Source organism: Dendropsophus ebraccatus, chromosome 1 (assembly GCF_027789765.1).
Source record: "Dendropsophus ebraccatus isolate aDenEbr1 chromosome 1, aDenEbr1.pat, whole genome shotgun sequence".
Classification (NCBI taxonomy): domain Eukaryota; kingdom Metazoa; phylum Chordata; class Amphibia; order Anura; family Hylidae; genus Dendropsophus; species Dendropsophus ebraccatus.
The window spans coordinates 40558213-40583882 of NC_091454.1; the positions used below are offsets into that span (position 1 = coordinate 40558213).

Consider the following 25670-nt stretch of genomic DNA (forward strand, 5'->3'; position numbering starts at 1 on the left):
TCTCTTGAGTACAACGGTACCCCATATGTGGGTGTAAACCACTGTTTGGGCACACAGGGGGGGTCAGAAGGGAAGGAGAGCCAATTAGCTTTTTCAATGCAGATTTTGCTGATAAAGTTTCTGAGCGCCAGGTGCGTTTGCAGAGCCCCTGTAGTGTCAGCAGAGAGAAACCACAATAAGTCACCCCATTTTGGAAAGTACACCCCTCAAAGAATTAATTTTGGGGTGTAGTGAGCATTTTGACCCCACAGGTATTAGAGGAAAGTATTTAAAAGTAGACATTAAAATTGAAAAACTCGAATTTTTCCAATAATATATTCCTTTAGTTTGAAATTTCTCAATTTAACGAGAAACAGGAGAGAAAATTCACCCCACATTCTGTAACGCAGGTTCTCCTGAGTAGAATGGTACCCCAAATGTGGGCATAAACCACTGCATGGGCACACAGGGGGCCTCAGAAGGAAAGGAGCGCCAATTAGCTTTTTCAATGCAGATTTTGCTGTAGAGGTTTCTGAGCGCCAGGTGCGTTTGCAGTGCCCCTGTAGTGCCAGCGGAGTAAAATCTCGCCATAAGTCACCCCATTTTGGAAAGTGCCCCCCTCAAAGAATTCATTTTGGGGTGTGGTGAGCATTTTGACCCCACGGGTATTGAAGGAAAGTATTCAAAAGTAGACAGTAAAAATGAAAAACTCGAATTTTTCCAATAATATGTTCCTTTAGTTTGAAGTTTCTCAATTTCACGAGGATCAGGAGAGAAAATTCACCCCAAAATCTGTAACGCAGGTTCTCCTGAGTAGAACGGTACCCCATATGTGGGCATAAACCACTGTATGGGCACACAGGAGGGCTCAGAAGGGAAGGAGCGCCAATTAGCATTTTCAGCGCATGATTTATCTGAAGAATTTTCTGAGCACCAGGTGCGTTTGCAGCGCCTCTGTAGTGTCAGCAGAATAGAACCCCCCCAAAAGTCACCCCATTTTGGAAAATGCACCCCTCAAAGAATACATCTTGGGGTGTGGTGAGCATTTTGGCCCCACAGGTATTAGAGGAAAGTATTCAAAATTGGCCAGTAAAAATGAAAACTCGAATTTCTTCAATAATACGCACAACCATCTCTAGGGTTTACAGAGAATCGTCCGAAAAAGAAAAAACATCCAGTGAGCGGCAGTTCTGTGGGCGGAAATGCCTTGTTGATGCCAGAGGTCAGAGGAGAATGGGCAGACTGGTTCGAGCTGATAGAAAGGCAACAGTGACTCAAATAGCCAACCGTTACAACCAAGGTAGGCAGAAGAGCATCTCTGAACGCACAGTACGTCGAACTTTGAAGCAGATGGGCTACAGCAGCAGAAGACCACACCGGGTGCCACTCCTTTCAGCTACGAACAGGAAACTGAGGCTACAATTTGCACAAGCTCATCGAAATTGGACAGTAGAAGATTGGAAAAACGTTGCCTGCTCTGATGAGTCTCGATTTCTGCTGTGACATTCGGATGGTAGGGTCAGAATTTGGCGTCAACAACATGAAAGCATGGATCCATCCTGCCTTGTATCAACGGTTCAGGCTGGTGGTGGTGGTGTCATGGTGTCGGGAATATTTTCTTGGCACTCTTTGGGCCCCTTGGTACCAATTGAGCATCGTTGCAACGCCACAGCCTACCTGAGTATTGTTGCTGACCATGTTCATCCCTTTATGACCACAATGTACCCAACATCTGATGGCTACTTTCAACAGGATAATGCGCCATGTCATAAAGCTAGCATAATCTCAGACTGGTTTCTTGAACATAACAATGAGTTCACTGTACTCAAATGGCCTCCACAGTCACCAGATCTCAATCCAATAGAGCATCTTTGGGATGTGGTGGAACGGGAGATTCGGATCATGGATGTGCAGCCGACAAATCTGCGGCAACTTTGTGATGCCATCATGTCAATATGGACCAAAATCTCTGAGGAATGCTTCCAGCACCTTGTTGAATCTATGCCACGAAGTATTGAGGCAGTTCTGAAGGCAAAAGGGGGTCCAACCCGTTACTAGCATGGTGTACCTAATAAAGTGGCCGGTGAGTGTATGTTCCTTAAGTTTGAAGTTTCTCAATTTCACGAGGAACAGGAGAGAAAATTAATCCCAAAATCTGTAACGCAGGTTCTCCTGAGTAGAACGGTACCCCATATGTGGGTATAAACAACTGTATGGGCACACAGGAGGGCTCAGAAGGAGGGGGCGCCAATTAGCATTTTCAGTGCATGATTTATCTGAAGAACTTTCTGAGCACCAGGTGCGTTTGCAGCTCCTCTGTAGTGTCAGCAGAATAGAACCCCCCCAAAAGTCACCCCATTTTGGAAAGTGCACCCCTCAAAGAATACATTTTGGGGTGTGGTGAGCATTTTGACACCACAGGTATTAGAGGAAAGTATTCAAAATTGGCCAGTAAAAATGAAAAACTTAATTTTTTCCAATAACATGTTGGTTTAGTTTGAAATTTCTAAATTTCACAAGGAACAGGAGAAAAAAAAAATGTACCCCAAAATCTGTAACACAGGTTCTCCTGAGTACAACGGTACCCCATATATGGGCATAAACCACTGTATGGGCACACAGCAGGGCTCAGAAGGGAAGGAGTGCCAATTTGCTGGAGCAAAACCGCAGCTAGTAACAGTTATTAGAAAAGCGCAGTTACTAAAATACAATAAAAAATTAGATTACAAGTAATGTGGGGTGGGTACGGAGAGTCTGGGGTGGTTCCGGGTAATCTGGAGTTGGTTACGGGCAACCTGGGGTGGTTACGGGTAATCTGGGGTGGATACCGACAACCTGGGGTGGTTACGGGTAATCTGGAGTGTATACGGACAACCAGGGGTGGTTACGGATAATCTGGGGTGGATATGGTCAACATGGGGTAGTCATGGGCGACCTGCGGTGGTTACGGCAACCTGGGGTGGTTATAGGCAACGTGGGGTGGTTACAGTCAACGTGGGGTGGTTACGGATAAACTGAAGTGCTTATAGGTAATCTGGAGGGGGTCATTGGCAATTTGTGGTGGTCAGAGGCGGCGTGCGGTGGTCAGAGGCGGCGTGCGGTGGTTACGGGCAAGGTGCGGTGGTTACGGGCAAGGTGCGGTGGTTACGGGCAAGGTGCGGTGGTTACGGGCAATCTAGGGGGGTTAGGGGTTATTTGGGAGTAAACTGTAATTATTACTATAATAAAAAGTGTGTGTTTTTCAATTTTTGTACTTTACACATTTATTTTCACTGTATTACTATGATTACTGTGATATTTTCTATCACAGTAATCATAGTTCAGTGACAGAGACCAAATTGGTCTCTGTCACTTTAAATTCTCAGAGTTGGCTGCTTCTGGAGCGCATGCACACTTCAGAAGCAGCCTGGACACTGAGGAGGAAGGAGCTCCAGGATCAGGTAAGTATATGGGGAAGGGTGACTGGAGGACGAAGGGTGACTGGGGGGGTGGGGGGCGACTTGGGGGACAGAGACTAACACTTTTTATCCCCTGTCAGCAATCATTTATGGTGACGGGATAAAAAGTGCCGGCGGCACATGGCACAAGCGATAAGCGGTATATAGTATATACCGCCGATCGCCTGTTCCGGGACCCTACAGGGGGGTCCCCGATCACTGCCCGATGCTCTCCGCTACCTCCGGTGCTCACAGCGATGGCGGGCCGGGGGAGGGAGCGGGTCAGTGACCAGCCTACTAGGGGGGCTGATCTGGGGTCTGATTGTTTTATTTTATCTCCCCCCACCGTGGATTCACGGTGGGGGGAGATGAAAGGCAGTGCAGCGCCGGCCCATTAGTGACTGCCGTATCGGCGGTCACTAAGGGGTTAACTAGCCGGGATCCGGGCACGGCACGGATCTCGACAGTTGCGGCGGGGTCCCGGCTATCATTGACAGCCGGGATCCGCCGGGGATGACAGGAGTGCAGCTCCTGCGCCCCTGTCATCTCGAGGATGTACCGGCACGTCCATTTGCAGGAACGGGCTGCAGATTTGGACGTGCCGGTACGTCCATATGCGGCAAGGGGTTAACATACTTAAAGGTTTAATCATGTCCCCCCTTTCCCTTCTTTCCTCCAGACTATACAGATTCAAATCCTTAAGTCTTTCCTGATATGGTTTATGCCTCACACCCTCCACCATTTTTGTAGCCCATCTTTGGACCCGTTCTATTTTATCAATGTCCTTTTTTAGATGAGGTCTCCATAACTGGACACAGTATTCCAGATGTGGCCTCACCAGAGCTCTATACAGGGGGATCACAATCTCCCTCTTCCTACTGGTTATACCTCTAGCTATACACCACAGCATGTGATTTGCTTTCCCCACCGCCTGGTTGCACTGGTGACTCATTATAAGGCTGTCAGAAATCGCTACCCCTAAATCCTTCTCTTCTGAAGTCTTCTCCCAACACAGTACTGCCGATGTGATACTCGGATAGAGGATTCCTCCCTCCTAAATCCATTATTTTACATTTGGAAACTTTGAACTTCAATTTCTACTGTTTGGACCACTTATCTAGCAAAGCTAAATCATTTTCCACATTACTGACACCTCCAGGAATATCAACCCTGTTGCACACTTTTGTGTCGTCAGCAAACAGACAAACTTTACCTACCAAGCCTTCTCCTATGTCACTTACAAACATATTAAAAAGAATAGGACCCAGAACAGACCCTTGTGGCACACCACTTGTAACCAGTCTCTGCTCGGAATATACACTATTAACAACAACCCTCTGATAGTTATCCTTCAGCTCAACCACAAATCCACTGAACTATCCAGGGATTAAGTCCAATTTTCTAAACTTCTCTATCAGCTCTTTATGGGGAACTGTATCAAAGGCTTTGCTGAAGTCCAGATAGGCGATATCCTCAGCACCACCTTCATCCAGCACTTTTGTGCCATAATCAAAGAAATCAATGAGATTAGTCTGACATGATCGGCCCTCAGTAAAGCCATGCTGGTTTGGATCCATCAAATTGTTGATTCTTAGGTGATGCATTATCTTCTTTTTTAGAAGAGTTTCCAACATTTTTACTATTACAGATGTTAAACTCACTGGCCTGTAGTTACTGGGCTCTTCTCTACTCCCCTTCTTATGGATTGGTATAACATTGGCCGTTCTCCAATCATCGGGGACATCTCCTGTTAGTAGGGATTGGTTATACAGATCTGTCAGGGGGGCAACAATCACAGATACGAGTTCTTTAAGAACCCTGGGATGGACGCCATCTGGACCCATCACCTTATTCAGCTTTAAACGGGCAACTTCCTCTGCAACTTCAGCCTCTGAAAATACTGGAGCTAAACCCATATAACTGGAGGCAATGCTGTGTCCAACCACCCTGTGATTGTGAAGGCCGCCTTCTGAAAACACTGAGCAGAAGTAACTATTTAAGTAGTCAGGGACCGCCTTATCTCATCAATAAACCTATTCTCCCCATTACTTATTTTAGTAATGCTGCAACCATTCTTCTTCTTCTTCCTGTCACTTATATATGTGAAGGTTTTATTCCCCGCAGTAACAGATTTTGTCATTTCTTCTTCTTTTGAGGCTTTAGCAGCATTTATAATCTGCTTTGCCTCCTTCTGTTTACTTTTATACGCCTCTCTGTCAGCTTCATTTCCAGTCTTCTTATACTTCCTATACGCTGCCTTTATTCCCTTTACAATGGCCTTAACCTCTCTAGTAAACCATAAGGGATTCTTCTTCCTTTTACTTTTGCTAACTTCTCGCACATGTAGTCTAGTTGCCTTTAACCTTAGCGTCCCATGACGTACCTGGTACGTCATGGTGCCGCGGGGGATGTTCAGAGCGGGGTCCCGCCAGGACCCCGCTCTGAACGGCACCGATCCCGGCTGCAATCTGCAGCCGGGCAGTGCCTCTATTAGCCGGCGCGGGTCCCGTTGCAGCGCCGGCTAATTAAGCACTTCAATGCAGCTGTCAAACCTGACAGCTGCATTGAAGTGCTTTGTACTGCACGACCCTGGTGTCTAGTGGCACGGATCTCCCCCTCCCCCGCGCGATGCGATTGCGGGGGGGAGATCCGTTCTTCTGGCCGACCCGGGTCTCAGCGTCGGAATGACGCTGATCCCGGCTCGGCAATAGATTGCTATGGCCTGCAGCAGGCCACAGCAATCTATCACCGATTACAATGATCTTTGCTGTGTATGTACACAGCATTGATCTCTATGAGAGATCAGTGCTGTCTATATACAAGTCCCCCAGGGGGGCTTCTAGTTTATGTAAAAAAAAGTAAAAATGTGTTTTAATTAATGAAAAATCCCCTCCCCTAATAAAAGTCCAAATCACCCCCCTTTTCCCATTTTATAAATATAAATTAATAAATAAATAAATAAACATATTTGGTATCGCCGCGCACGTAATCGCCCGAACTATTAATCACATTCCTGATCTCGCACGGTAAACTGCGTCAGCGCAAAAAAATTCCAAAGTGCAAAATTGCGCATTTTTGGTTGCATCAAATCCAGAACAAATGTAATAAAAAGCGATCAACAAGTCGTATTTGCGCAATCAAGGTACCAATAGAAAGAACGCATCATGGCGCAAAAAATGACACCTGACACAGCCCCATAGACCAAAGGATAAAAGTGCTATAAGCCTGGGAATGGAGCGATTTTAAGGAACATATATTTGTTAACAATGGTTTGAATTTTTTACAGGCCATCACATAATATAAAAGTTATACATGTTACATATCATTGTAATCGTAACAACTTGAGGAACATGCATAACAAGTCAGTTTTACCATAGGGCGAACGGCGTAAATGCAAAACCCCCCGAAATCAAAACAAATTCGTTTTTTTTTTTCAACTTGACAGCGCAAATTATTTTTTTCCGGTTTCGCAGCATATTTTATGGAAAAATAATGCCTGTCATTACAAAGTACAATTGGTTTCGCAAAAAGTAAGCGCTCATATAAGTCTCTAGGTGAAAAAATGCAAGCGCTATGGACTTTTAAACATAAAATGGAAAAAGCAAAAGCGTAAAAACGAAAATTGGCTTTGACCTTAAGGGGTTAATGTGGCATTTTTTAATTCTGCCCACTGAGTGCTCGCTCCCGATGTTTTATACCACCCTCTTAATTCTTTATCTAAATACTCCCCCATTTTCTTCCTAAAATCCAGTACTCTTGTAGTATGGGATTGGATGCAGTCAGTTTGTACGTCAAACCATAGACACTGGTGGTCACTGGAACCTACATTTTCTTCTACTCTAACTTCAGAAACCCGAGTAAAAATCTAGAATGTTCTCTCCTCTGGTGACTTCAATAGCTGTTTTAGAGATGCCCCTGTAAGGGTCCCTATTATATTCTTGCTTTTACATGTAAGTGCAGAAGGGATATTCCAATCTACATCTAGCATGTTGAAGTCACCCATAACTACAATGTCCCCCTTTAATTTAATGACATTTTAATAATTTCATCCATCAGCATGCTATCATAGTTCTTACTTTGCCCCGGAGGCCTATAGATAACACCGATTCTAAAAACAGATCCCTCTTTGGACTGCATGCAAACCCAGAGAGTCTCCAGCTCTTTATATGTATTTTGGATGACTGTCGATTTTAGACTATCCCTAACAGTTCCCTCTGCTCTGTCATTCCTGTACAAAATGTATCCTGGTATAGGTATTTCCCAATCATTAGACTCTTTGGTCACCGCATACGGTGGGGGAGCTCAAAAATGCCAGCATCCCAACCGTATGCAGCGACCACTATGAAAAAACAATTCAACTCACCAGTGACCGGTTAGCGGCAGTTGCGCGTCTCCCATCATGTTCCTGGCGCAGGCAGTGTCTTTGCATAACACTGCCTGCACCGGAAACATGACAGGAGACACATGCCTACCGGGAAAGGGTCACAGGTGAGTTGTCGTTTCTTTCCCTTCAAGTTCGGTTAACCCCTGCCTGACCCCAGCAGGGTTTGCTAGCTGTAACCCTGCTGCGGTCAGGCAGGGGTTAACATTTTCCGGCATATAAGACAAACCCCTAAAAATCTTATTAAAAGTCAGGGGTCGGAAAATACGGTACATAAAATGTGTGTATGGGGGGTTAGTGCGAATTTTTTCTTTTTGGTTTTGTAATTTCAGTGTTATTTGTACTGTTCTGGCTACTGGAGGTACAAAATTCCCATAAACGCTTGGCAGTGAAAGGTTTAAGGGTTGACTTTGCAGAAAGATTGGTGACCTAATAAATAGCTCATTCCTTTTTTTTTTTTTTTTTTTTTTTACTGCAAACAATCTAAATAGTATAAACTAGTTCATGAAGTTTATTGATTTTTTTTTATTTGTAGCCACCAAAACATGTTCTAGTGAGTATACTCCATAGCATTCTTAGTACTCTATGCAGAGTGGAACTTTAATAAGAATCACCCAATATAATATATAGTAATATTTACCTCAGACTCTGTCAAATTAGTTTCCTCAAAGTTTTCAGTTTCTAAGAGAGATTAACAGAAAAAAAAATAACATGACCAAAAGCACGGGCAAATATAAATTCCTTAACCCCTTCAGATCCAGGCTAAAAATAGCCTATACGGCCAGGCAAATTTTCATTTTTGTGTTTTAGTTTTTTTTCCTCCTCACCTTCTAAGAGGTATAGCACTGAGGCACACAGGGCACTGTGTGCATTTCCTGTAATAAGTGTATATAGGGGATTTGTATAACTTTTAAGTAGTAATACAATACGTTAATAAAAAATTTTGCCGGACTTCTCCTTTAATTATTTTTACATGTTTTATTTTTATTTTATTTTTTCATTTTCACAACGTCAGACGGGTTAGTGATGGACTGCAGCGCCGATCCTCATCTGCTATGAAGCAAGCTCAGCTCTTTCATAGCACTGTACCACTAAATGGTGTACAGATACAGCATGGGCCATTCAGCCACCGGCAGCCATGCTGGGTCCGTACAGAATAGGTCTAGGCCAAGGGTTAAGGACAAATGCCAATTTGGGATTTTTGCTTGCCCTCCAAAAACCATAATTTTTATTTTTACCATCTTAGGGGAATTTTTTATGTTGTTCATGGTGTGGTCGCAGTTGTTGTCTTGATTTTTGTGATCAGTACTATTACAACTATACCCAATTTGTGTGTGTGGTTTTCTTTTTACATATAATGAAACAAAAAAATTAGCATTTACTGTGTTAGAATACCACAGTTTTGACTGCGCCATTTTAACAATTAATAGGCCGAATAGAGCGATTGCTCTGTGTCAGTGTCTTCAGGCTACACGATCTCTGCTGTTGCAGTAAATCAGCTTTTGCTTTATTGTGGTCAAACAGCTTCTCACATAGTGACCTTCTATATATCTACACTCATGTATGTGCTGTTACTTATCAGTTTATTATACAGGGTCTTTGCTAACTAAAAATGACTCTTCTGGATAGAATGAAATTTGTATTCTGGATCATCAAGTTTAATAAGAATTTCAAATGGCATTCTATCTAGAAACAGAGACAATTATAGCAAGTGAAGAGCCAGTCTAACACGTATACTTATATGTAGGCTATAGCCTTGGGTACAATGGGATGTGATAGACACTAGCGCAAACTTTAAAACAGTATTGAAGCTCCCGACATCATAATTAATCATGATGCTGGGAGCTCCAAGGTCCACTACGCAGGACAACGTCCATGCACAGACGGAGTTTTGCAGATGTGTGCATTCTAAAAAGTCTTATGGGACAAATAAACTGTAAAATAGTCATTACCTTGGATGTGCTCTGCACTAACAACTCTGTCGGAGTTCTGTAATAAAGCACAATATTAGGATAAGAAAATAAGAAATGAATGAGGTAGTATGAAAGAACACTCATTAGATTTTGATCATTTAAAGGTATTTTTTAACCCCCCAAAGTTCAGAAAGAATCCTCTGTATGTATTACCTGTTACCCTGATGTATATAGCTTAAGAGTACTCCAGCAAAAGATTTTTAATTTTTTTTTTAAATTAACTGGTGCCAGGAAGTGCCCGAGATTAGTAAGTACTTAGCTGCTGTATGGCCTGCAGGAAGTGGTTTGTTCTTTCCAACCTGGAGAGCAGGAGAGGGTTTTCTATAGGGAATTGCTACTGCTCTAAACAGTTCCGCACAAGGGCAGAGGTGGCAGCAGAAAGCACTGTGTCAGACTGGAAAGTGTACACCACTTCATGCAGGACATACAGCAGCCGATAAGTACTGCAAGACAGAATTTTTTAAAAGAAGTAAAATTACATATCTCTGTCACTTTTGGACACCAGTTGATTTGAAAGATTTTTTTCCCATTGGAGTACCCCTTTAATTCCACCATACAAACATGCTCCAACCATCTGGGTTGCATCACTTCCTGTTAGTATTTTCACTCCAAGTGTCATGTCACAGCCAGTCTTTCCTATACCCACAGTGTCTCCTCCTCCCGGATAGCTCCACCCGTCCCCCAGCCTATCCTCTAACCCTGACAGTTTCCTGACAGAGATGCCGTCTGCTGTCTCTGCTTATCACCAGAGCAGGGACACAGCACACACTAAGGCATTTGAGTTTGCTCCAGTCCCCACCCGTCCCCAACCCTTCTAGTCCTGCCTGCTGTAAGAACAGCGCAAGATTAACATAACATTCCAGGCGATGGCAAACAAGGGGGGATAGATAACACAACGTCACCGAAAGTTTGGAAATTACTCTTGTGAAAGGTCACATGACCTGGGTTTGGGTAATGTAATTATCTGATACACTGAGTTTTACAATATATTTAACATACAATGTTCAGCACAGAGTGAAGCACATTGCTGCGCACTTCTTCTGGCTATGTACAGAGATTGGTAGGGGTCTCAGCATTGAGAACACAGACCATTCAAAACTTTTGACAAGTCTACATGTCATTTGAAAGGTTTTTTAAAATTACAGTACTGCTTTAAAGGAGGGGGTGCAGAAACATGATAAACAATGTAAACTTACCTATCCCAGAGCCCTCATAGCGCTGCTCTCACCTCTTCTGCGCAGCTGGTGGAAGTAATTTTTGGTTTCCGTGTACATCATGGCCCAACTCCTCCTGCTGCAACGTCACAGACTGGCTGAAGGCTTGCCGCTTAGCCATTCAGTAACTGCAGCAGTGTCCCGCCCCAGTCACTGTTTGGCGGAGGGAGCAAACCCTCAGCCGGGTGTGTGACATTTTAGCAGCAGGAAGTGCTGGAAGCTGGCAGCATGAAGATATTGGGAAGGCTGTGCTGCAAGGGCACAGGAATGGACAGGTATACTTCTTTATTATATTCCCACACTCCTCTGCCTGCCTCTGATTTTTTTCTTTTAACTTTCATGGGACTTCTCCTTTAAGACAGTGTTTCTCAAACAGTGAGCCAGGCCTCAAGAGCGAGGTGCCCCCTAGTTGTTGGTGAGGTACAGCTCTGGAGTCCGTTCTTTCTATGTCTGCAACAATTTCTATTTTAGACTGAGCAATATCCTTAACATTTGCATGGATTTCCACCATAGGGGGTAAGGACCTGACCTCCCCCTGGTCTGTCTGGTGAGGCCCAGGTATCAGGTATTTTTAAATGTCCCATTACGGCACATGGTTCTTCTCATACTATGTATTAGAATAGAGAGCTTATATGGCAGACCCATCAAGTTATACAAATATCCAACCATAAGGCCCCATTCACACGTCCGTGTCAGTTTTTACTGTCAGGAAATCCTGATCAGGAGACCCCAAATGTCATCAGGAAAGTATCAGGATTTCCTGACAGTAATCCGTTTTTCCCTTAGGAAAACATCAGGAAAAACCTTCAGAATTTCCTGATGAGAAAAAAAAAATAGGACATGATGGGAGATGTATTTCTGCAAACTGGATGGTCACAGGCTGCAGAAGTACAACTCCCATCATGACCTGTCAGAAGGGCATGATGGGAGTTGTACTTCTGCAACCTGGATGGCCACAGGCTGCAGAAGTACAACTCCCATCATGACCTGTCAGCAGGGCATAATGGGAGTTTAAGTTCTAATGGGGTTATCTCACCTGTCCTGGTTCTTGGTCTGCTGATCACTTTCGTCCGGGGGTTGCCTGGCAGATGGTGCAGCGGCGACGACAACAGGAGGTGAGATTGGGAGAAGGAGGAGGATTGCGAGGCAGGGTGAGGCTGTCCGGGGGGGGGCGCTGTCTGGGGGAGGCTGTCCGGGGGGGGGGGCGCTGTCTGGGGGAGACTGTCCGGGGGGAGGCAGACACAGAAGGTGAGCGGGGCCAATGTCAGTCCGGGCAGGGGGGGCGCCAATGCCCATCAGCAACGCACCCTGGGGGGGGGGGGGGAGATACAGCGGTGTGCCGGGAAAAATCCGGAAGGGTGTCCCTGACCAATTAAAGTCTATGGGTCCGGAAATCCGGATGTGTAAAGGGGGCCTAAGTCTAGAATCACACACAGTATTTTCAGCCCTATTTTGGCCAGTAAGTTTTTACCTAAATCAATACAAATGTAAAAATATACAATAAAAAGATAAGTACCACATCTTCAGACGTATTTATTTTGAAATTCCATTCACGTCGACCTGGAATAAAAATGCATATGAATTAGGTGTATTCAGTATTATTACCATATTATCATATCCATTCCCTTTCAGAGAATTAACTATTTCAACATTTAGACCCCTGAAATTCCCAACTTAGTAAGCAAAGCACCAGGTGTTTGTCCCCTTTCACCTACAAATACCTGTAATTCTGTATTAATGGCTCCCTGCAGAATGCCACTAGCTGATCACATCCAAGAGGAAAGTGATATTTTGTTTGATGTTAGAGTTTTTCCCGTACTCTGCTAATGCTATGGTATCAGGAAAGCCTATCTAGCTCAGGCTATTAAGGGGTTATCCCAAGATTAAAGAGGTTGTCCACCTTAAAGCGACTTTGAACCCACAATCTGACTCCCCAAACCGCTTGTACCATCGGATAGCTGCTTTTAATCCAGGATCTGTCCTGGGGTGAGCTTCGGCAGGTGATGCAGTTAGTGTCCTAAAAAAACAACTTTTAAACTTGCATCCCTGTGCCCAACGGTCGGGGCTTAGAGTATCTGTGTCCTAACTTTGTACCACCCCTCCCTTTGCAAGTTTAAAAGTTGTTTTTTTTAGGACAATAACTGCATCACCCGCTGAACGGACCCCAAGACAGATCTTGGATTAAAAGCAACTATCTGTAGGTACAAGCGGTTTGGGGGGGTCAGATTGTGGGTACAGAGTCACTTTAAACTAAAGCCCCTAATACACGGGCCGATCAGCAGGTGCAAGCGAGTGCCAACCTGTCAGATCAGCGCTCGCTTGCTCTGTGCTCCTCGCTTGTTGCTGGCGCTATTACACAAGCTGGCAGGGAGCGGGTAAGAGCAGGGGGGCTGCCAACAGCGACTTCTTTATAAATGGCCAGTCATTATGAGTCGGGCTCATAATGTAAGTCTATGGCGTCTGACTCTTCCATATACCCAATGGAGGAGATTTATCAAACATGGTATAAAGTGAAACTGGCTCAGTTGCCCCTAGGAACCAATCAGATTCCACCTTTTATTCCTCACAGACTCTTTGGAAAATGAAAGGTGGAATCTGATTGGTTGCTAGGGGCAACTGAGCCAGTTTCAATTAACACCATGTTTGATAAATCTCCCCAATGTTTGCATATATTAATCAATCATATATCAAAGTTTGCATATAGTGTTTGTGAAGTCTGGCATGTTTTGTTTGTTTCTGCGGCACAGTCATAGCAGACCTGCACATTTCACTTCACTAGGTGCTGACTAATTTTTTTTTATATTGAACAGGCAGAGATCTGAAAGGTAGCACAGAAGATTAAATGGATGTTCACAATACATGGCAGATCCTCTCAGGGTAGCCTCAGATTTTTGTCATGTATTTTGACACTTTAAACCGCATCTTAAATTGTACCGGTCGTTATAACTTTCAAAATTTAAATTAACAGTAGATGTGATATAAAGCAAGTTTGCAATTTACATTCATTTCTTTTTTTTAGTTATCATGCTGAAGGTAGCTTTTTAGTCTTGTGTTGGTTGGGAGGAAGAAAAAAAAGAGAGACTAAACGCAGGCGGTCCCGGTCATCTGAGAGCTTACAGAGAGGGCAGTCATTTGATTGGTGGACACATTGAAAAAGAGACTAAACACATGAAGTTACAGTTCAAACAGCACAAGACTAAAAAGCTGCCCTAGACTGGACCTAGATAAGTAAGTATAACTTTGCTTTAATGCATGATAACTTTGAAATAAAGCAAATTTACAGTTGACAATTTTTTAATCTGTTGATTTAGAAAGTTATAATGACAGTGATACTTTACAAGGTTATTGAGGATTTTTTTTATTTAGTGGTGCTGTGGCTTAGGTGGCACACCACTACGGTAAAGTGGGAAGGTTTGTCTTGTGCAACACAGACACAAGGAAGTGCAGCACAGCAGGGGACAGACACAAGGAAGTGCAGCACAGGAGGGGACAGACACAGGGAAGTGCAGCACAGGAGGGGACAGACATACAAGTAGGTACATTTTTACATACACAAGAAAATTCATTATACAAATGTTACCATCATAATAAGCATTGTCTTCTTCACATTCCATCGAGATGGTGCAGGCTTGGTCAGAACTGTGTTCATCCTAGAATATAAAGGCAATCCATGTTCATTAAAGTCATATTGTAGATCCTTAGGCTGTGTTCACAAATACCGAATTCTTAGCGGATTTGAAGTCCCATCCTCTTAAACTGATCAACTGTGGGCCTTCAAACCCGTGTTTCTCAACCTTTTTAAGCCAAGTACCCCCATGCGACGAGATGTTCCAACCGAGTACCCCCAAGCATGCAATCCATTATAAACATTGCCTTAGGGTAGATTCACACATACTTTTCGCAGCAAAATCAGCTGTGACACTCTGTACTGTTATGGCCACTGCCTATTTAACCCTTAGAGGACCGTGCCAATTTGCATTTTTGCACTTCTGTTTGTTCCTCCTTGTGCCATACATAGCACTTAGCACTTGCATTTTTTCACCTAGAGACCCACATGAGCCCTTATTTTTTGCGCCACTAATTGTACTTTGCAATGACAGGCTGAATTTTTTCATAAAGTACACTGCAAAACCAGAAAAAAATTCAATGTGTGGTGAAATTTAAAAAAAACAAACATATCGAGTGCCGAGCCGGGATCAGCGCAGACCCCGGCCGGGTGGGGAAGCAAGGATCACCCCTCCTATGTCACGGCGGGGGCGATCCGCCCTACTAGACACCAGGGAATCGGCTGCAGTCAGTTTTCAGATGCAGCTGTCAACTTTGACAGCTGCATCTGAAAACTTGATTAACTGGCACGGCGATACATGCTGCACCCGGGACCGCGGCGGTTCAGAGCGGAGCCGGCGCGCGGCCCCACTTTGAAGTTATCTAGGCGACCTTGGGACGTACAGGTACGCCCAGGGTCGCCTAGGGGTTAAAGGAGAAGTCCAGAGAAAATTTTTATTGAACTATTGTATTGCTCCCCCAAAAGTTATGCAAATCACTAATATACACTTATTACGGAAAATGCTTATAAAGTGCTTTTTTCCCTGCACTTACTACTGCAGCAAGGCTTCACTTCCTGTAATAACATGGTGAGGTCCCGACCTCCAGAGCTGTGCGGGCTGTGCCCTGAGTCCCCCTGACATCATCCTCTCCAGCAGCCACAGCCCGCACAGCTCTGGGAGTCGGGTCGTAACATCACCATTTTATCCAGGAAGTGACATCTCCATGTTATCCAGGAAGTGAAGCCTTGATGCAGTAGTAAGTGCAGGGAAAAAGCACTTTATAAGCATTTCCCGTAACTTTTTGGTGGGCAATACATTATTAAATTTTTTTTGCTGGACATCTCCTTTAACTAGTTAGCTGCCGGACCTTGCACAGATCATGCTTACCTGCCTGCACTCTTACCTGCTTCTCAGCCTCGTGGTTGATTGACAGCCTGCTCATCCAATCAGTGGCTGCAGCAGGACAGCGCAATGAGCAGGCCGTCAGAGAGCTGTGATCCAGAGAAGCAGGCGGAGCACGGGCAGGTAAAGCATGATATGTCCCTTTCAGCTAGGTATGCCCCTGAAGCCAGATATGTCCCCTTCAGCCAAATACATCCTTTCCAGCCACATATACCCCTTTCAGCTAGATATGCCTCTTCCATCCAGGTATGTCCTATGGAGCCAGATATGCCCCTTGCAGCCAGGTATGCTGTCTGTAGCTAGGTATGCTCCCTGCATTTAGATATGTTTTTAGGTGCCAGGTATGTCCCCTGTAGGTGGATATGTCTCTTCCAGACGGATTTGTTCCCTGAAGCTGGATATGCCCATTTCAGCCAGATCTGCCCCATGGAGTTGGATCATGTCCCCCCCATGTAGTCAGATAAGTCCCCCCAAGTAGTCAGATATCTCCCCATGTTGTCAAGATTCCTCCTTCTATGTAGCCAGATACCTCCCCCAATGTAGACAGATACCTTCCCCATGCAGCTAGATATCTCCTCATTGCAGCCAAATATGTCCTCATGTAGTCAAGATACCTCCCCATGTTTTCTTCTCGATCCGGCCCATGATGATTTCTTGCGGCTACAATTCATCTCTTGCCAGAAAAACTGCCAGACAAACATCTTAGGCTCCTGACATTTCCTTTAAGAACTTATAGGAATACAGTAGTAATTCTGCTGTTTGGTATCATCTGCAGTTAAGTGACTACGCGTGGGTTGCCCCTGTATGAAGGATCCCCTGTATAGTAATAATGCCCCCCGGTGTGCCCTCCATATAGTAATAATGCCTCCTGCTGTGCTCAATATAGTAATAATGCCTCCAGTTGTGTCCCCATATTGTATTAACCCCTTAAGAGCCGGGCCTTAAGGACCGAGGCAAATTTTATGAATATGACCTGTGTCACTTTATTCATTAATAACTTGGGGATCCGGCTGATTTTGAGATTGTTTTCTCCTGACATATTGTACTTTACATTTCTGGTAAATTGGAGTCAATACTTATAACGAATCTTTATGAAAAAAAACAAAATAACATGAAAAATTGTGAAAAATTGCATTTTTCCAACTTTGAAACTTTTCTGCTTATACAGAAAATGGTTATGCCACATAAATTATATATTAAATAGCATTACCAACTTTAGTCTAGTTTATGTTGGTGGCATTTATTAAGCTATCTTTCACTTTTTTTAGACAATAGAAATCTTAAAACATTAGCAGAACATTTCCAAATGTTCAGTAAAATTTCAAAATCAGATATTTTTAGGGACCTTTTCAGGTTTAAAGTGTATTTGAGGGGACTGTATGTTTAAAAGCCCCACAAAGCACCCCATTTCAGAAACTGCACCCCCCAAACTCTGCAAAAGCACATCCGGAAAGTTTTTTAACCCTTTAGGAGAGTCACAGAAATAAAAGCTAAGTATGTAAGAAATAAGAGATTTTAATGTAATCCAATATCTTTCATAATGATAAACCTATTACCCGAGAAATGCACCCCAATATTGATTGCCCCGTTTCTGCAGTTTATAGAAATACCCCATATGTGGCCCTATTGCGCTATTTGACGCAACCACAAGCCTCAGATACAAAGGAGCGCCTAGCAAATTTCAACGCCTCTGTTATATTTGGTAATTTTTGACTGTACCACTTCAGGTTGGCAGAGGCTCTGGGGTGCCAAAACCTAAAAAACACCCCTAAAAGGGACACCATTTAGAAAACTACACCCCTCAAGGAATGTAACAAGGGGTGCGCTGAGCATTTGGACCCCACAGGTGCTTCACAGATTTTCAGAACAATGTGGCGTGAAAAAAAAGAAAAAATTATTTTTTACACTAAAACGTTGTTCTAGTATTCAATTTTTCATTTTCACAAAGGGATAAAAGGAATAAAAACCCCAAAACCGTGTAGCGCAGTTTCTCCCGAGTACGGAAATACCCCACATGTGAACATAAAGTGCCAAGTGGGCACAGAACAAGCCTCCAAAAGGGAAGGAGTGCCAATTGGCCTTTGCAAGCTGGATTTTACTGGAATGAATTTCAAGGGTCATGTCGCATTTACAGAGCCCTCGTGCTGCCAAAACACTGGAAACTACACCCCTCAAGGAATCTAACAAGGGGTGCAGTGAGCAAATGGACCCCACTGGTGACGGGCACAAATGTGGAACAATGTGACGTAAAAGGGAAAATTTTTTCACTTTCACGGCACAAATGTGCCCGTTATCAAGGGGTCCATATCCTCATTGCTCCCCTTGTTAGATTCCTTGAGGGGTGTAGTTTCCAGAATGGGGTCACTTGTGGGGGGTTTCCAGTGTTTTGGCAGCACGACGGCTCTGTAAATGCGACATGGCGTTCATCATCCATTCTATCCAAATCCAGCCTCCAAAATACAAATGGCACTCCTTCCCTTCGGAGGCTAGCCCTGCGCCCACATGGCGCTTTATGTCCACATGTGGGGTATTTACAGACTCAGGGGAAATTGCTCTACACATTGTGTGTTTTTTATCTTTTAACACCTTGTGAAAATGAAAAAATCAAGGCTAGACTAACATTATAGTGTAAAAAATGTAATACAGTGGTACCTTGGTTTAAGAGTAACTTGGTTTAAGAGCGTTTTGCAAGAAGAGCTCACAGTTTTTCAAAATTGTGACTTGGTTTAAGAGCATTGCTTTGGTTTAAGAGCTCCTGGTATCGGGTGGGAGCGTGAGTGGGGGAGGGGCATGGCCTGCATAGCGGGGTCTGCAGCACAGTACTCTGACCCAGGAAGTCTCTCTCACCTTCCAATTTACAACAGATCCACTTCAGGCTGGGGCTTGCATCAGGGGACAGGACTGTGGGGTAATCTCTTTATAGCTTTAACCCTCTCGCCCCAGACAGAGAGCGCTGCATGTATGTGCCCACATCTGCCCTGCTCATTCCTTCATGCTCCCTGCAGTCTCAATCAGTCCTTGTGTTTCCCATCCTCTCCATTCCTGCTATAATGTGCTTGCACTCACACTCAGCTATACACACTGCTGCTATAATGTGCTTGCACTCACACTCAGCTATACACACTGCTGCTATAATGTGCTTGCACTCACGCTCAGCTATACACACTGCTGCTATAATGATTATAAAATGATTTTTGGGGTGTGGAACCAATTGTCTACATTTCAATGATTTCTTATGGGAAAATTTGCTTTGGTATAAGAGTGGATTTGGATTACAAGCACGGTCCCGGAACGAATTATGCTCCTAATCCAAGGCACCATTGTATTTCACTTTCACGCCACATTGTTCCACATTTGTGCCCGTCACCAGTGGGGCCATATGCTCACTGCACCCCTTGTTACAATCCTTGAGGGGTGTAGTTTCCATAATGGGGTCACTTGTGGGGGGTTTCAACTGTCTTGGCAACACAGGGGCCTTTTAATTGCACCATGGCCCTCGAAATCCATTCCAGCCAAATCCAGCCTCCAAAAGCCAAATGGCGCTCCTTCCCTTTGGAGGCTTACCCTGCACCCGCATGTCGCCTTAAGTCCACATGTGGGGTATTTCCGTACTCAGGGGAAATTGCTCAACACATTTTGTGTTTTTTTTTGAATCTTTTAACCCCTTGTTAAAATGAAAATCAAGACAAGATCAATGATTTAGTATAAAAAATTTTTTTTTTTTTTTACTCTAAATGTTGGTCTAGCCTTGATTTTTTCCATTTCCACAAGGGGTAAAAAAAGGAAATGAACGCAAAACGTGTAGGGTAATATCCCCTGAGTACGAAAATACTCTACATGTGGACATAATGTGCCATATGGGCACAGGGCAAGCCACCAAAGGGACAGAGCGCCATTTAGAGGCTGGAATGGAGGATGGAGGCTATGTCGCAATTAAAAAGCTCCTGTGCTACCAGGACAGTAGAAAACCCCCACATGTGACCCCATTCTGGAAACTGCACCCCATAACGAATCTAACAAGGGGTGCAGTGAGCATATGGACCCCACTGGTAACAGGCACATATGTAGAACATGTGGTGTGAAAATAAAAAATCCCATTTTTTTTCATTTTCACGGCACAAATGTGCGAGTCACCAGGGGCCCATATCCCGGCTGCCCCCCTTGTTAGATTCCTTACGGGTTGTAGTTTCCAGAATGGGGTCACTTGTGGGGAGTTTCTACTGTCCTGGCCGCACAGGAGCTTTGTAATTACATTATGGCAAGTCTCTAATGGGAATGGCGGCCATGCCTATTAAGCTGGGGAAAGGGAAAATTCTAATTTATTTGGGGGTATTAGGCCAATTATTAGTTTATAAGGTTGAAAAGGACAGGTGTCCATCAAATTCAACCTGTGTTGATCCAGAGGAAGGCAAAAAACCCTCGTAAGGCAGACAACAATAGCTTCATCACAGGGAAAAAATTCCTTCCCGACTCCATAATGGCAATCAGAATAATCCCTGGATCAACGAGACCCCTGAAATAGGAATAAGGGGAAGAATTTAGAAAATGTAGATCTCAAATTACGTGTGGTACGCCTTGAAGCGACCCTGTATGCAGAGGCCGGGGTGATCAGGACAGGTGTCACACTGGAAAATGGTGTCCTTCCTGATCCCCCTGTTACACCACACTCTGCACTTCTTCTGGGGTCTCCCGTTCTCTTGTGTGCGGGACGTCACCTGGAAAATGTTGTCCTGGTGCGATACGGGGTCCTTCATATCCAGAAGCGCTGGGTCCGCTCCATAACTGCTAAATATTAGGGCTCTATTACTGCTTCTGATATTTTCAGATCGTGCCGCAAGCTACAGTAGCTCGGGCAGGGAGGGACCAGAAGAGGGGGGTGCTGGTATAAAAGTTATCCCCGTACAGGTGGTAACCTTTATCCAGCAGTGGAAAGATCAGGTCCCAAACGATCTTCCCACTAACTCGGAGGATGGGGCGGGGGGGGGGGTCCCTTCCTTCATACACTCTAAAGGTACGTGCACACTGCGGAATGGCGAACGATAACCCTTTGTGCATTTCGCAGCTGGCACCCGCCGGCGGACTAATGCAGGCACGTGTCTCCGCACATGTCATAGACTCCATGCTATGTACAGGCGGATTCCGCCCTCCGTCCAAAGAATGAATGTGTTCATTCTTTGGATGGACGATGGAATCCGCCCATGCATAGAATGGAGTCTATGACATGTGCGGAGACGTGCGCGCCCGCATCAGTCCGCCGGCGGGTGCCAGATGCGAAATGCACAAAGGGTTATCCTTCGCCATTCCACAGTGTGTAATCTGTAAGTGTACCCTGAGGTACGCTCACAGAGTTTGGAGAATTTCACGCCATACCGTCATCTCTTATTGGGACGGTACTGGCGGAAAAGACGTGTCTGGGGGGCAGACACGTCACTGGATGATGAGGATGAGGATGAATGGAGGAAAAAAGGATCCTCACTGGCTGTTTTGGTGTCAGAGGCAATAATAATGTATGCGTCCGACGCCCAAAACACCCAGGGGGCCATTTTATATGGGGATTGGTACATGGGGTATGTAAATGTGTAGTGGTGTAGTGTAAAACTTTATTCCTGGGGGGGGGGGGGGGGGCGGGGCGAGCTGCCGATGAGAGTGGACGTCTGGTGAGAGAGCTCCCGGGCCGCGCGGCTGAATAAGTGACCCGAAAGCTATATTTACCCCCTACTCATGCGGAAGAGACACCGGAGGACGGAGAGATCAGCTTCCCCTATAGCCCGACCCGGTTCCCGCCCGAGAACGTTATACCATTACCTCACACGAGGTGCCGCGGCCTCGGTGACGGAGCTCCCAGTCCCTGCGCCTTCCGGACGGTCTCAGAGTGCCACCTGTGACGGTGCCCGCTCGCAGAGTCTGCCACCAGCCTGCACACCCCAGCCACTGGGATCAGGTGAGGAGGAGCACGGAACTCTGCATAGGGGTCGGAGGCGGGAAACGGAGCTACAGGCGCGTGACGCGGCGCCATCTTGCCTACAGGGCTGCCCTCGCAGTAGCTGCTCCCAGCATCCCTGCCACATACCGGCGGATCCCCAGACACCCAGCAGCTCAACCAGGGTGAGGGGGACTATCAGGACACAGATCCTCCGCTCAGTTCGGGCACAGAGGCTGCTGCAGACCCGCATTTAAAGGGGCAGCGCCACATTACTTCCTCAAAGATGGCTACCGTCCCTAAGCCCCAGCGTGGGGAGAAAAATAAAACCTCTCAAGCCTCTGTCACGCACAAGACTCCCTCCCGCTCGAATAAATCAGCACACTTAGAGGGTGATTGGCCCCAGCAGACTGATTGCGACTGATGCCTCTTGCACTGGTGCTGCCTCACAAAAGGGACTCAAAGAATTGCTGTCGCACCTCCCCACTAAAAGGGACTTTAAATCTCTAATATCGGAGGTGAGGGCCTGCAGAACTGAAATAGCGGAGGTCAGAAAAGATATTCACCATATCTCCCAACGTGTTGACTCGCTGGAGGATGAGCATGACTCCACTCTGATCTATATTCACCAATTGCAATCCACTATCTGCACGCAAACGTCAGCACTTGATGAGATGCAGCGACATGTGGAGGACCTTGATAATCGGGGCAGGCGAAATAATATCAGAGTCAGAAGCCACGCATGATAATGACTTAGCGGATACCTTGGAGGGCCTCTTTAACACCATCCTGGGCGAACCATCCTCCCACAAAATCAAATTGGACAGGGCACGTGGTGCTCTTAAACCAAAACCCACTTCGGGAGCCCCAAGAGACGTTATTTGCTGTGTGCATGATTTCACCATTAAAGAAGCCGTAATGAAGAAGGCCCGGCCCGCTCTCTTCGTGACTTGGAGTTCGATGGCGCCCCTGTCCAGATCTTCCCGGACCTGTCCTGGATCACCCTTCAGAAAAGGCGACTCTTACGCCCCCTTCTGGGTACCTTGAGGGACTTTGAAATACCCTATAGATGGAACATCCCGTTTGCCCTTACAGCCAGAAGGGATGGCCGTTCTGCCACTCTACGCACCCTCAATGATCTCCCCACATTTTGCAACAGTCTTGAGATCCCCGTGCCAAAGATCTCGGAGTGGACTCTTGCTCCTCCACCCCCTCCTCCGCCCGCAGTTTGGCAGTCCGTAAGCCAGAAATGGAGAAGATCGCGCTCAGGGGGCTCCGGATCCCCAACACATCCTGAGCAGAATCCTCCCACCTGAATAATACTGTTTGTCTATATTTAGTATATTACCTCTTCCGTATGTCGATTGGTCTCTTATATTAGGGTCTTAGTATAATTGTTCTTATAGCCGTGCGGTCTTGCTCGGTGTTAACCAGCTTGTTTTTACTGTTTTGCACGTTTCAGTGTTTTTGTTCTCTTGGTACCCCCCTGCCGACCCCCCCCCCCCCCCCCCCCCCGGGGTGATTTGCCTTTAACCCTCGGGTTGGCACTTTTTTTTTTTTTTTTTTTTTCCCTCTCTTTTGTTTGTTCCTACTGATGTTTTTGACTTATTCTCTTACCCCTTCCCTGACGTTTGAACACGGGATTTTGGGTCGTGTACCCTATGCCCTCACGGGCTTGGTGTTATATGTTCATTGTATGTCTGTGTTTAGTGTACTGTTTTCCCTGTGTTTCCTTTCTCCTTCTGTCTTCTTCCTAGACCTTCGCTGGATGGCACCCTACCCACGAATGATTCCACCTCCTGGCTGTCGGGCTCTGGTAAGCTGCTACATAGGCAATAGAGGCTCTTACATTCTCTCCAATGATTAATTTAATATCTCTAAATGTTAAAGGCCTTAATTCTAATGTGAAAAGGCGTTTAGCTCTGAGGGAACTCCGCGCTTTGAAGGCGGATGTGGCATTCCTCCAGGAGACACACTTTGATGGTATGGCTAATTTTAACTTCACAAAACATGCCTATCCCCTGGTAGTTTCTGCATCTAGTGGGTGGAAAGTGGCGGGGGTAGCTATACTCTTCTCTCGTTCCTCCCCCATCCAACTTACTTCCTCATATGCTGACCCAGGGGGGAGGTTTGTTATTGTTGAGGGAGTCCTTCATGGACGTCAGGTGGTGTTTTGTAACGTGTATGCCCCAAACAGATCGCAAATACCTTTTCTCCACCGGGTTCTTAATAGATTGGCCAAGTACCCTTCGATGCCCAAAATCCTGGGTGGAGACTTTAATGTCTCATTCTCCGACCTACTGGATAGACATTCAGCAGTAGGCGGACGGGTCCCTGCTGAGCAGGTTCGGACTTCTAAGGAATTTCGCAAACTCATTCGTAAGCATCACCTCTATGATTTATGGCGACTAGATCACCCCTCGGAGAAAACGTATACATTTTATTCCCACACTCACAAAGTACATTCCCGTATAGACTATTTTTTCGGTAATATCCCAACTGTGCGCCTCCTGGAAAAGGCATCTATTGAACCTATAGCCTGGTCAGATCATGGTCCAGTAGTGATTACACTTAAAGCCCTCCAGTCCCCTACTCGCCAGTGTCACTGGCGGCTAAATGACAGTTTACTTAAGTACCAGCTCTCTAGGGACTCCATTAGGACTAGTATCTCCACCTACTTTCTTGAAAACGAGGGATCAGTCAGCTCAGAATCAATTTTATGGGAAGCGCACAAAGCAGTGGTTAGGGGTCATTGTATAGCCCTTAGCTCTCGTCACAAGAGAGACGCCCAGGCTCAAGCCCTCAAACTTAAGCAGGACATTAAAGATCTTGAACACAGGCTTACATTAAATCCCTCCTTGCGGGTACTGGGTAGACTGACTGCAGCTAGGGCACGCCTCAAAGAGTTAGCGCTTGTAAAAGTGGAGAAACTTCTTCTCTACTCCAAAGAGCGGTTTTACGAAAAGGGCAACAAGGCTCACACCTTGCTGGCTCGTATGCTTAATGACCGCTCAGCTGCACAGTCTCCTCAGGCCCTCATGGACGCCAGGGGTAACCTTGTGCATCACCCTAAAGATATCTCATCCATTTTCACTCAGTACTACTCTAAACTATATTCCCTGCCCTCTACTCTCCCATCTGACCCGGAGGCCCGCTCCCGGCTTCTCACTGCCTTCCTGCAAGAATGTGACTTGCCCTCCCTCTCTTCTGAGGCGTGTGAGGCGTTGAATGCTCCAATTACACTGGAAGAACTCTTGGAGGTCTTCAAGTCGCTCCCGTCGGGGCGGGCACCTGGGCCGGATGGTTTTACTTACCTACATTATAAAACTTTTGCTGCTGAGTTGGCTCCAAGACTGGTCTCACTATTTAATTCTTTCTTACAGGGAGCTCCTATTCCACCCGCCATGTCACATTCCTACCTCACACTCATCCCCAAGCCGGGTAAAGATCCCACTGACTGTAGAAATTATAGGCCGATTTCCTTACTGAACTCGGACTTTAAACTCTATACGAAACTCCTAGCCACTAGGTTGGGATATTGGCTACCCTCCTTGGTGCATGCAGATCAGGTAGGCTTTGTCCCGGGCAGTCAGGGTGGTGATAATACCAGGCGAGCGATAGACTTCATAGACGCTGTCAACCTGCAAGATGATTCTGCAGTGGTCTTGAGTTTTGACGCAGAGAAAGCGTTTGATCGCCTGGGATGGCCTTTTATGTTTGAGACGCTGAAGTGTATGGGCTTTTCGGGTTCCTTTATGGGGGCGGTCCGTGGTCTCTATGCAAAACCCACTGCAGCCCTCAAGTTTCCGCACATGAT

The 25670-nt window shown here is 45.6% G+C and overlaps 1 protein-coding gene across 6 annotated transcripts in view; it reads right to left on the reverse strand.

Annotated features, from left to right (window-relative positions):
* The window catches only part of LOC138773581 (uncharacterized), a 104084-nt gene that overhangs the window by 17369 nt on the left and 61045 nt on the right, over positions 1–25670 (reverse strand). For 4 of the 6 annotated variants that reach the window (XM_069954124.1, XM_069954129.1, XM_069954125.1 and 1 more), the window contains 4 exons: positions 14565–14634; positions 12501–12544; positions 9750–9786; positions 8438–8478 (listed from right to left, as the gene is read on the reverse strand). In XM_069954124.1, the coding sequence (XP_069810225.1) occupies positions 8438–8478; positions 9750–9786; positions 12501–12544; positions 14565–14634 (192 nt within the window). The remainder of the gene's footprint in view (positions 1–8437; positions 8479–9749; positions 9787–12500; positions 12545–14564; positions 14635–25670) is intronic. The other 2 variants (XM_069954128.1, XM_069954126.1) reach the window with 1 other exon arrangement.